Source organism: Vidua chalybeata, chromosome 1, assembly GCF_026979565.1.
Source record: "Vidua chalybeata isolate OUT-0048 chromosome 1, bVidCha1 merged haplotype, whole genome shotgun sequence".
In the NCBI taxonomy this organism is placed as follows: domain Eukaryota; kingdom Metazoa; phylum Chordata; class Aves; order Passeriformes; family Viduidae; genus Vidua; species Vidua chalybeata.
The window spans coordinates 101693098-101706171 of record NC_071530.1 but is presented as its reverse complement, the minus strand read 5'-3'; the positions used below and the strand labels follow the sequence as shown (position 1 = coordinate 101706171).

The window sequence follows — 13074 nt, the reverse complement described above, 5'->3', positions numbered from 1 at the left end:
CACATTTGATAGGTGTGTGTTTCACAGATACCAATTACCTCCAATTAAAGGAAGATTAGAACTCGGATGAAAGACATTTAAATTGAGTCGCCCAGCCTGGGCAAGCCTGCGTGGCAAGCTGGAAAGATACTTGTTCTTGCTACTGTTGGCATCCTTGCCTAGCTATGAGCATGGGCACAGATCAAACACCCCGGTGGCTGCTGCCGGTGGCCCCGCTCTTGTCAGCAATGGGGTGAGAGATGAGTGGGCTACAAGGGAGCAGGTTAGCAGGAACAGTGGGGGCAAGAGCTGTCACCAGACTAAGCTCATGGAGGGGGTGTGGAGATGAGACTGCTTGATCTACCAGGGAGAGGGAATGGGTTACCCAAGAAACCTGCTAAAAAATGGGCTGAAAAATGCTAAAAATTGGAAGAAAGTATAATCCTGCATGTTATGCGTCCTCACTGCTCTGCTCAGGCACTTCAGAAACACGAATGGTTCAATGATTGCAAACAGATCGGAGGAGTCTACTGTTCAGAGCAGCCAAAACAGAGCTCAAAGCTTCTTGTAGACCAGAGCTTTTGTATAAATCGTGGGTTTCTAAATTCACATTGTGAGGTGTGTAGAGGTTGCGTTTGTGGAAGTAGAGGTTTAGAAATGAAGCAGCTAATCAAAAGTAAACTAGCAGCATATGGAAGGGACCTCCTGATTTCCATGGCTACTGCTCAGGGAGAGCAGCAGGGAACCGTATTGTGTGACCAGAGTCCTCTGGTGTTCTGCATACACAGCACAGCACATTAGGTGAGTCACACCAGCATTAGCTGCCCTCTGGGCAGGCATGACAAGGGGGTTATGCAAAACCACCTTTTGTGTCTGTGTATGTTCATATTTACATCCGAGTCGTGAACACCAATCTTTCTGGGGTGCCTGTATGTGGGCTCGTGGTTACAGAGGACTGGCTTTCTAGAGGGCTTTGCATTGTATCATACATTTGTCATTTCTTTAGTTGCCTCTAATCCATTTTCTTCCTTCAGCTGCTCCTAATTTTTGAGTTACTTTAGTACTGCTGATTTTGAGGGTGGTTGCGTGCAAACACCCTTCCTTCCTTCTTGCCAAATTGGAGCCATCTCATCTGAAACCCCTCTGAAGTGCACTCTGAGCCTCTGCAAGTGTTGAGACCTTCAAAGAGAAACATGAGGCTTAATCAGGAGAAGGCTCACACAAGGTGAATTTCCAACATCCAGGAGCAATTGCTACTACTTTTGTGTAGTGCACGTCTCTGCTGTAAATGCAAAAGCAATTTTATATTTAAGTAATTTAAATATAGATTTTTTTTTTTTTTACAGGAGATCCCTCCTGGTCTCATGCCTGATGATCCCCTAAGTCCTGTATGCTCCCTTCTCTGTCACTATACATGGATAGTTATCTCCTGATTATGAAACTAAAGCACATGCTTTTATAACAGGGTGAGACAATAACAATAATGTAAGATTTAAAATTATAGTGTATTTGTCAAAATTCTGTAATTTCCCCCCTCCCCCATATTTATTGTATTTGAGAGTTTATGTAGCTCTTAGTTTGAATTGACTGTGTGATACTTCTCATTAAAAAATTTCAGTAATTCCCTGGATAAAGTACTTTCACATACGCTGTGTATATATCAGTACAATTTTTGGTTGCTACCTATATATACATTTCTGGACAGATTTTGAATATGGACAGATGGTCATATGTTGAGGCAATGCAAGGCTGCCAGTTTAGTAGCAGTATTTTCCTTCTATGGAAAACACATAAATGCAGAACTGATTGGTATAGCTTAGACCATGTAACCATTTCCCCTGTATTTCCTTGCAGAGAAGGGAATTGTTTAGTGCACAGGTTCAGCAAGTTTTGCCCTGATCATTTGGCACTGGGCATCCAAGGTGGGGGGGTTCAATGAAGGCTGCAGGGGCAAAGCTTGACTTTGGCATTTCCTAGCTTTTGAAAGTGTATCTTCACATTTTTCTGAGTGTAATTCCTGATTTCTTTTATCACTACTGCTCCCATGGATGGTGCGCCCCTCTGGTAAGGAGACAGCATCATGCATCATGTGGAATGAAATTGTAGCGTTAGTCTGAGCCTCAGGGAAAACTTGTGAATTGGCTTTAAAAGACGGATGCTTTATTTTCTGTACGCTAAAACCATGGCCTCCATAGAGGATCTGGCTTCGTTACTCATTCAAGTTTTCTGGGTATTTTTTTTGCTGCTTGTGCTCGATAAAGCGGACAGAGCCTGATGGATTGGCAGGGTTTGAGCCCCCCTGCCCGCTCCCTCGCCGTGTTCCCGCTGGATTTTGGCGGGGGCACGCTGTGAGGGGAAGCGGTGTTCCGCAGGCTCCCGCCGCCAGATGGCGCTGTGCCCCCGGGCCGCGCCGCTCCCGGGCGGATCCAGGTCCCCGCTCCCGCCTCCCGGACAGCCCGGGCCGGGCGCTCCCCCTCACCCCGCTCCCGCCTCCCAGAAAGCGGCGGAGTGTCTGGGGGCTTGGGTGTCTCTTGTTTGTAGTGTTGAAACTATTGTTTGTAGTGATTGCTGGAAGATGCGATTGTTTCCAGAAATGCCTTAGAGAATCCTAGAATGGCTCGGGTTGGACGGGACCTTAAAGATCATCTCCCAGGTTGCTCAAAGCCCCATTCAACCTGGCCTTGAAAACTTCCAGGAACGGCGTATCCTCAGCTTCTCTGGCAACCTGTTCCAGTGCCTCACCACTCTCACAGTAAAGAATTTCTTCCTAATATCCAATCTAAGTTGACCCTCCTTCAGTTTAAAGCCTTTGGCCCTTTCCCTATTGCAGCAGGCCTTGCTAGAAAGTGTGTACCCATCTTTCTGGTAGACCTCTTTTAGGTATTGAAACACAGTAATAAAGTGTCCCTGGAGTCTTCTCTGAAGTGAATAATGCCAAATCTCAGTCTCTCCTCATAAGAAGAGTGCTCCAGCCCTGATCATCTTCATAGCTCTTGCCTGGACCTGCTCCAACAAGTCTGTCTTTCTTGTGCTGAGGACTCTGGTGCTGGATGCAGCACTCCAGATGCAGGTAAGCTCTCATATTAATAAAGCTGGTGCCCATACATAATTTTGATTATTTTTTGGTCTTTGGTTGGTACTAAGACCAAAGGGATTCAGTAGTTGGGCAGTTATTTAAATAAATTAATAATGCATATGTCTGTCCAGCAAGCATCTGTCCTTTGAATGAAAGTACATAGTCTGATTCTGTTATTTTTACTGTGTGTTAATCTAGGAGATCAACATTCCCAAGTATAAACTTTTTTCTCCCAGCGTTTTTCATTTATTTATATGAAGACAGCACTACCCTGTGCGGCTTACTTTCTCATTTTCCAACAGAGAATCTTGGAAATGGCAGCAGATAAGGAGCACTGTGGTTCCCATGGGAAATGATGTCTGCCTGCATTAAGGTGGTGATCACGGGCAGTTCCCATTATTGGATGACATGGAGGAATTAATTACTGTCCTCAGGGCTTGGTAGTACCTTAGCCAGAATCCATCCCATGGACTGGTCCTATACCCTGGAACAGACTTGTGAAGAAGATGGATGGGCAGAGGCTGCCTGATAAATATTTGCACAGGCCAACAGCACTCCTGCCTTGGCTGTTAAGGGTACCCATGGTATGATTCTTCAAAACTGTGTTTGTCTCTGCCTGATTCAGAAGTGGAGTCTCTTACTATTATTTATTGCTGGTAGCAAATGGCAATGAAAAAAATCCAATTTGATGGCACTAGAGGAGAAGACTAAAAGGATAAAACTACTTGTAGAAAGAGTAAAAATTATGGAAAATTAATGAAACAGAATGAACCAGAATGAGTGGTGCTGGTTTTTGTTACCTGTCCTTCCCCATTCTGTCAGGACTAAGTAAATTATGGCAAATAGAATCTTGCAGAATTTTGCAATAAATTGCCTGAATTTCTCCATACTCACTGCTTTGTGAGGAAGGGAGGCCACTTCAGAGGCTGTGGCTACTGCACTTGGAGTACCTTGTAATTTCGGGCATATTTCCTGAAAACAGAACTCATCTTTCAGGGATCTCCTGAGTCACTTTGAAAAACGCAGGAACTGAGTCCAAAGCTTTTGATCGTGATGTTGGAAAGCTCAAAGACTGCATTTCACCTCTTTCTGTGCATGAGGCAGGAGTGAAACTGCAAAGCACTGAGCAAAGATATTCTGTTATCCTGTGTCATGCTTTCCCTTCATGGTTTGTTTCAGGTTTTTCTTTCTTTTTAAGATGTGTTCTTTCCAATGTCTCAGGCTGTAGCCCTTAAAGCAACTGAGATGCAATAGCAGAGCAGCAGCAGTGGTTTGTTTGTTTACATCTCACTTATGAAAAACACCTGGTTTTTGTTGAACCATACCCTTTGTCCTGACACAGCTGTCCTGACCACACTCTCTTGTTACTTACTGGGCACCTTCAGCCACGATTTTATTCAGAAAACCTGAAGATGTGCTGTGAACCCCAAATCCCATATCCATATCCATTGGAACTGTTCCTAGTGGCAGACATGTTCTGAAACAAAAACCTGTGTATGTAGTAAAAAATGAGCTTTTTTGTGCACCAGTTACTCAACAGTCAGGATTTTGGCTGTTTCTTTCCAAGACACCTAACATTTTTTTTACACTTAGAGAGTCAACAGAACAGGAAACTAACATGTAGAGGAGGCAAAGAATCCTTAATTTTACAGTTAGGCTTTTTTTTTTTATTTCAATCAATAGTTTAACAAGTGCTTAAACTTCCCCAGCAGTTTAATCTGGAACATAGTTGAGAAGAAAAATATCTTCTGTAAGTTTACAAAAATAAAAAGATTTTTTTTTTCTTTTAAAATCCTGCACTTTAGGCAAGCACGCTCCGACTCAAACAAGACTGACATTATATCCTAAAATACAGACTTCTGTTCATAGAAATGACATTCTACCCCAGGACAGCAGGCACAATACGTAAATAGTATAGAAACAGAGTAAGAACACTTGTTTTGACTTTTCTGATCCCTTTTGTCCTATTTCTTGAATAGAACCTCTTAAAACAATTTGCCTAAGAATTTCTTTAGGTTGCCATTTCTTCTGTCAGGTGGATCCTTGAGTAGGATATTACTGAGGGAAAAACTTTCACCTGTCTTGGTGACATTGGTTGCAGCTGAAGATACTAACATTAATGGATTCTTTTTTTTTTTTTTTTTTTTTTTTTTTTTAAACCTTCTTCATTTCAGCAAGGGACAAATCACCCAGCTTGCAGGTCTTCCACTGCTAAACCACTTGCAGCTTAACTTCTTTAGCAGCCAGGGCTGCCAGCACATGAGGTCAGGTTGGAGAAATAAAATGAATGGAATATATTGTGTCACATATGTACGTGGTGCTGTACAGCAGGTAATTTAGTGAGTGATGAAACCAAAAGAGGGGGTAAGCTTAGCTCCTCGTTCTGTGCCTGCAAGCAAGGAGAAGCCTCACAGAAAATACAGACTAGCACATAAACTATGCACTCTGAAGACTTACAGCTTTGTCCAACTTGACTGGTATTGGCTAAAAGAAAAACTAAAAATCTATAGGCACGTGGAGGTAAGCTGGTGCAGCAAATGCTAAGAGCCCAGATCATAAAATTATGTTTCTGGTCAACACTACAAATAAGCTACAGAAGTCCCCAATCAGATTTCATATAATGCATTGTGAAGACCTTTTAAAAATACTTCCTTTTTAAGTGTCTTTAAATAACAGGGGAAAAAAGAGCATTTATTGTACAATTTGTACAGTGAGTCACATTTTCATGTAGTCTAACCATAAACCTTGGAAAACCTAGACCTTTGCACGTCTGTGATTCAAAACAGCTGAGACGTGAATGTGCTTTTAGAGGTTATAACTAGACAGATCTTTCTTTTGAAACTGTTGCAATATTTTTGACATTAGATAATTGAGAGAGGAGCCACAAGGCACTAACAAACTGTAGATGATTGCCCCGATGAGTATAGAAAATCATGCTGTGGAACAGTTCTTTTGGTCTTTGCTTTCATCCTGCATCACAAGCACGTGCAGATGTCAGCTGGGATCAAGCTGTGTGTGGCACTTGCACAGGCAAGTGACATAGTCTGACAACTTTTAATCATGGATCTTTTTTTCAGAGATAGGACCACATGGGAATGGTCAATGGTGGTAAAAGTAGCTTGTCTTGTGTGATCTAAGGAATGCCACACAGTATCCATCCTTTTAAATAAAAACTTGTGTAAATTCACTCCTGCTGCTAGATCTCAAATAGAAGTCAGAAATGAAGCAGGTACTTAGGGGACTTGTTTGACTGTAACAGCTCAGTAACCCACTTAGAGATATGCTGGTATCACTCTGCTGACTATGAAATTCAATCTAGAGAAAACCAAACTCCATGCTGGTTCATAACTACTCTGTCAGAGTAGATGCCTCTGTCAGAGGCATCCTATCTCCTTCTTGACCCTCTAGTTAAAACCCTGCTACCCACCAGCAACTGATCCAGAGCTGGCTCTTCAAGTAGATTTGACTGCATGGAGCAAAAAAACCATCAAGAAATGCTGATCAGAACAGCTGTTGTTCATAGGGCTCAATTCATCACGGTGAGTTGGCTTTCAGATCCTCCCAACAAGCTGAAGGATGATCTGACATCAGATGGATGGATAAACACTTTCTCTGGCAACTACTGAGCCAACCTGAGCTCCACTCCTGACTCTTAAGTAACAGTTTTCTGTGACTTTTCATTTGTCTGAGGAAAAAATATGAAAGATGTGGTCTGACTCAGCAGCGCATCTATCTACGATACTGCTCCTTCCCTCTGTCTTCCTGCTGTCTCAAAACTAGGTGAACTGATTCTGTTTCAACTCTGAGGAAATTCACATCCATGTTTTCAAGGAATGCTTTTGCTATAGTAGTCAGTATGAAGACTCACTATGTAAAGTTGAAAGACTTTCATTCAAAACATACTTTTTCTAGGATACTGAAAGGAATACATTAAAGGTTCTTTTTCTGACACAGTACTGGGCTGGGCAGCTAGCAGCTGCTTATGCTGTGAAGAAACGCCACAACTTTTCTCCTTGTTTCTTACAGATGCTCCTGCTCCTCCTGTAAGCCAAAACGTGTACATCAGTAGAAGCCACAGCCCAAACACAAGATTAAGCTATGCCCTCAGTTCACTCCCCATTAAAGCAGGGGAGCATGGTTCATCTATGAACTTCTAACTCCTTGCTGGCCTTAAGCATCTCCCCTACTGCTTCCAGAGTCTGCTCTGATTTGCATCAGTGCACTAAAGGATGTATTCACCACTGAGGGAAACCTGAGAGTTTCCAGGGCAGGCTCTAGTTGACAAATGCTCTCTGAGGGCTGTGTCTATCCACCTTCCCAGCAGTGTCTCCCCAAACCAATGCTGATTTAAACTCTATGAAACTGTGGCATGTGTTGGGACAGTTCAGCAAAGAGGAAAGGAAGGATGTGGTTGCATTAGTGCATCTCTCGCTCTCCCCTCTGTAAGACTGGGCCGGTGTTCCTCCACCTGAGGGTATGTTTCCAGCTGCCTTCTTGCTCTACCAGGGACCATGGTGTGCTTGCTGCTGTAACCCTTTTCCCTGTTCTTACATGAGGTCACATGACTAAAAGGATGCTGCTAAATAGGGCTGCAGAACACATTGGATTCCATTTGCTTTACTCTGCCCACCCAGCTGATCCAAGTACTGCATGTGGAGTATGTAAGACCTCAGGAATATGGAAAGAGAAGTCTTTCCTGCAGCCTTTCCTGCAGCTTACCTGCACTCTGTGCATCTGACAGGAAAATTGCTGCTGCTGGCTGGCTTTGAGGGGGCTTAGTTGTAACTACTCTCTAGATACAAAGGGAGGCCTCGAAGCAATTACACAGCTAAGTTAATTGAATGAGAAAATACTAAGCCACTGGTTATTTTTACAACTTAATGATTGTAAAAATAGCTTAAATTACTTGGAGTATTTTTTTTTTTTTAATTAGGGGTGTCAACCATTTAACACATTTTGAACAGAGGGCTGTTGATTTGCTGATTCTTTCTGTATTATTAGCTGTGAGATAATGGCAAGATAAATCTTTGTGGGTTTCCTCCTTATATACATATCTACATCAGAGCTGTGAAGTCAGAGGGGGAAGCTGCTATCACAGTACTGGTGCAACACCGAGCCCTTCCCCAGAGCTAAATTCTGATGAGAAATCAGGCAATGGGGATAAGAGTACCACAACAGTAAGATGGCAGAGATGACTGAAGCAGGATCATAGAGTTCATCCCAGCAGTTAAGAAAAAAAAAAAAAAATAAAAGGAGACCCCCTCCCTCCCCCCAGAAGTCTGCAGTCCTAAAGTGCAATTACTTTTGTGCAGTCGTGTCAGGCCAGGGATCAGACTGGATGAAGTTCAAAGCACAAACATCAAACGAGTGCCGTTCGGGATTCGAGAAGGAAGAGGGAAGTAAGGAAAAGAACAACAGTTCTCAGGCATTCAAGTGCATCAAGAAAATAAATGTCCTTTTCTGTCTGAAGAAAAACAACCCCCAGTCTGGAGGACTCCTGGCTTTGTAGTCATGAAAAATAAGTTTTCCTCGCTTCTAGCTGAGAATATCCCAATATGACACAGTACAAATAAACAACAAAGCAAGAGCTGGGATGCTGGGATATTTTTCCGGTGCCCTGCTGCTATACAGCCTGATTTTATTCTCCTCGGGTGACTCTTCAGATCTGGGTACTGATGAGGCGCACTGAATTAAAGGCATCTGGTAGGAAGTGGCTCTTTTCTCAGGTCGGTCGGGGCTGGAGCCATCACTCGGTCTCTGGCCATTGTAGAGCAGGTACCTGCCCCAGGCATCCTGCTCCATCTTGAAGATTTCATACTCGGTGTGAGGTAGGCGGATGCCGAGCGCGATGCAGCCGTTCGTGTGGGTGACGTCCTGCTGAACCCCAACCTGCCAGGATCCCTGTGCTCCACATTCATTCCCATTGAAGACGTTGAGCAGCGAGGCTGTGGCTATATCCATGGGAGTGACCTTCATGTGATTCACTGTGAGAGAGGAAGGGAGGAGCTGTTAGCAGAGGGACAAAAACAAAAGCAAAGCCAACATGCAGATTGAGGCATACCTGTTAAATCAAAATTGTCTCCCCTTGTTCCTTCTTAAATTAGTTTTTCACATTACAAGTGTAGCCAGCAAATCTAGGAGCATCATTTTATGTCTTTGTCTGTGCAAAAATTGCTTTTTGCACAGAACAACCCCCCTCCAACTCAGTTGAAGAAAACCTGATGGCCACGTATCTCAGCCAGAGATTAAGCAGAGCTTTTCATAAATTCCAGACAATCCTTCACAGATAAAGCCTGGTAGGTTGTACTAGGAGATAAGGAAAAGAGGAAACAATAAAACTTTACTCATGTTTTATTACTGTCTGTATTAATTTGTAAGTAGAGCATTTATCACATATTTTTCATAATTTCTTAGTATTTGCTAGCTCCCCTATAAACCTGATAAAGTAATTAGTTCCCACTGGAAAATTTGTAAAACATCACAGTTGCACTATCATCCTATATTACCTGTCCTTTTTTCTATGAATTATAAAATATAGATGACCTGCAGAAAGATGTTTTTTCTCATCTCTCAACATTGACTGCAGCTTGCAGTATTAAATGTAGAACTGCTGCAGCTTCTTTAGTTCTAACCTGCTTGTATTTCAAAGGAGTTTAAGGCATATAGAGTTTCATTTTCCAGCCAAGTTAAAAAAGTTGAGAAAAACCAAAATGATTGAGCCTGCAGAAGCTGAATAGAGATTTTTCCTGGTGTGTGTTTGACACTGTATATCAAGAAAAATGGATCTGAATGTTTGGTGCTGACCAAAACAGAAGCACAGGGTATGCCTCCCAACATACCAAAATCCATACCAAATCTTCTCTTGCAGATCACTTTATAATAAGATTTGTTGTGAGCTTTTCCTGAGCTTTTATAAACAGCTGTTTGACTCAATGACTCTACAATTCACATTATTTTCTGCAGCTGGAGTAAAAGGTAATTTATAGAAATTGAACCTGAAAGTTTTACCGAAGCCAAATTAATGACCTTGATCTGTAAGGTACATTGGCACAACATAAACCAGAAATCCAAGCAGAAACTGGATTTCATGCCAGGAGCTGAGCTGGGACATGCTCCACATGCAGCTAGAAAGAGCCAAAGTTCTGACAGGCAAGTGTATCTCCCATCTCCTACAAAAATCTCAGATAAATAGATTATTTCTTCTGGTTGGATGCTTTTCTAAATTAGACCCATGCAAGATGCTTTATGCTTCTAATGTGGTAACTGAAATAAAGAGAAGAGCCTACAGAGGGCTTGAGGCTACCAGAGGCTCCGCTGGGGCTGGTGCTGTGGTGGGATGTTGTGTTTTGGAGATGCTTGTTTCTGTGAGTGGTTCAGGCCCCTGAGCTCTTTTTAAGCAGGGTGCCATGGGGCTGTTTGCACAGGAAAGCTTCTCAGCCATGGGTGGTGTCACCACCAAGAGCTGCTTTCCAAAGTACCCGATGGGTTTGGGTTGGATACATTTTGTCTTCACTCTGGCATCTTTAATCAGAGCTGTCTTTAGGGACACCCTTATTTGCTTGAGGGCCCCTTGGGAGCGCATGAAAAGATGCATGCTGCTGCATCTGTCTTCCACAGAAAATTATTTATACCGCTTCAGATCTGAAATACCTTCTGAAGATGCTTTTTTCTCTCTACTGAAGGAGCCCTAGGACACATATCTAACCACTTCTCTTAGAGGCTTGATGGCTGGCCACTGGACTTCGAGATTACTAAGTAATGTGAATTCTTATTTTCTTGTGTGTACTTAAAGACAAATGAGTATTGCTTCAGCAGTGTGAAATGTCATGCAGCTGTATAGCTTGGCTGGGCATTCACATAATGCCCGCAAACTTCCCAAGAAATTATGAACTCCTGAAAAATCACAGAATGAAATCATCAGCAACCAAATCATTATGAGCAAACTGCTCTGGTCCATAACTACCTCCCTCCCCATTGTATCAAGCAACTCTACCTTTGAACACAAACTCTGTGCCACCCATGACTTTGGACGAGTGGACTCCCCGGCTGTAGCGTCCCTTGGCATAGATGGTGAAGGTGGGGTGCTTGCAGATGGGGTCAGAGTAGTGGTAGTAGTGGCCCTCCCAGGTGTTGTTGTTGTCGTGGAAGATGAAGTGCCGAGTCAGGAAGAGCACCTCCGGCCGCACCTCACAGCGCTGGCTCACCCACTCTCCGTGCAGCCCGATGGTCAGGTCTGCCTTGGGCGCCAGGATGGGTGGGTGGTGCTCATCCGAGCGGTAGATGATCCTGCATGGGATGCACATGCGCTCATGGTTCTGAAACAAAGCAGATAGAAACCCTCAGTAGGCATCACCTGGGATACAGGGCAATGCAGCAGGCTAGCCACTTCCTGCTGAAGTGACGCCAGCTCCACATTTTAAGGAATGCATTGTTACTTCTGATCTTGTTAGTGGTACCATTTGGTTTTGTATTCGTAAGACTGCACAGCAGAGGAGCATGTAAGAAATTAATTCCCTTGTCTGCATTTATCTGAAATTAACATTTAGTTCAGGATCCAGAAAAGGCTGACTTTATCGTTCAAATCATACAACAAGCTGGCAGATGGTAATTTACTATGATAGGGATTTTGCAACGCTTGTGTCAATACATTTGCTGAACTCTTATTTATCTTTTAGTTGTTAACTTTAAGTACCGTAGATAAACATGGGTGTTATAAGGACTTCTTTCTTTTTGGATGGCACCTTGGGACAATAGTAACTAGTGTTTTTCAAAGTCTATCAGATTTGCTGAGCACTAACACAAGATTGGGAAGTGTGTGATGTGGCTGGTTGCTGCTGGACATGGAGAAAACTTTATGGCCCTCTCCAGCAGGAACAGGGTCCATGGTACCTGCTGAGCTCCAGGGTGGCTCACCAGTGTGGGCCATGCAGCAAACTCAAGCAGCCAAGTACACCTGGCCCCAAATGTGAGTACCTGGGGTGTCTTAGGAGGGGTCTGCAGGCTCCCAAGTCTGTGGCGGGAGTGGAGACGTTTCAGGCTGAGGCTTGCACCTCCTGAGCAACACAATTTATAGTTACTTTGCATAGACCGTTCTTCTATATCCTAGGAACATTGAACAGCAGCCATTTCATTGATTTCACTATCACTGAAAAGATTTTGGATGACTATCTGGTCTGGGATGGGGCAAATATAAACCCTGTTTAATATGGGTAAAAGAAATATATTGTGGGTGTTGTAGGTTGATTCTCTGAAGCAACCTACAATAATTTTATTGGAGGAATTCAGGGCACTAATGAAGATTGTGTGAATATCACCCCTAAAGTGAGCCAGAGCTGAAGGCAGTGAGTGGAGAAATGCTGACTTCATAGCAGCTCATGTGCACTTTAAAGTAAGAGCAGTAAATATGAGCATTTATGTTACGGAGGGTACTCAGAGAGGCCTCAGAAAAGAGGGATGGAAGGGTGTACAAAGAAAAAGTATTTCTGTAAATCTCCCAGATGGCTGTATGTTGAGCTTTAGCTGTTAACTTGATGCACCTCAGGAAAACACCTCACAGCTTGAATGTGGTGGGTGTGAGTAACCTGCCAGTGCATCCCCCTCTCTCCAGGAAGGATCGAGGAGTGTCCTTGAGAGATGAAAGTACAAGATCTTTGTTGGCTGATCTGAATCACTGTTGGCCAACAGCCCTGCTCTAAGGAGGAAGGAGGCTGGACTTGGTGACCTCTCGAGAGTCCTTCCACCCCAAAACACATGGTCTTCTGGAGACCACATGTCACCATGCTCTTAAAGTGGATGTAGTCCTTTCCCACTGTGGAGCTTGTTACCAAATTTTAAGATATGTTTTTTTCAGCTAAATTCTGCAAGCAGGTGAGAGGTCTGTTAGTACTTTCATGAAATACAAAGAACATTTAATTGAGTAATTTAACTGCAACTGGTGAAGTTAGTGCAGATATATATACAAAAAGTATCTTTCAATTGTAATAGAAATAATGTTTTTTTTTCTGGAGATGAAGATGCCA

At 43.1% G+C, this 13074-nt stretch overlaps 1 protein-coding gene and 1 long non-coding RNA gene across 2 annotated transcripts in view; one reads left to right on the top strand and one right to left on the bottom strand.

Annotated features, from left to right (window-relative positions):
• Window positions 1–2470: 2470 nt before the first annotated feature.
• LOC128797345 (uncharacterized) overlaps window positions 2471–13074 on the top strand; it is an 11901-nt gene continuing 1297 nt past the window's right edge. Inside the window, exon 1 of the long non-coding RNA XR_008434095.1 lies at window positions 2471–3049. This is a non-coding gene — a long non-coding RNA (uncharacterized LOC128797345). The remainder of the gene's footprint in view (window positions 3050–13074) is intronic.
• The window catches only part of APCDD1 (APC down-regulated 1), a 27795-nt gene continuing 19422 nt past the window's right edge, over window positions 4702–13074 (bottom strand). Inside the window, exons 4-5 of the mRNA XM_053959776.1 lie at window positions 11049–11370; window positions 4702–9039 (exon numbers count right to left, since the gene is read on the bottom strand). Of these exons, the coding sequence (XP_053815751.1) occupies window positions 8591–9039; window positions 11049–11370 (771 nt within the window). The 3' untranslated portion in view covers window positions 4702–8590. The remainder of the gene's footprint in view (window positions 9040–11048; window positions 11371–13074) is intronic.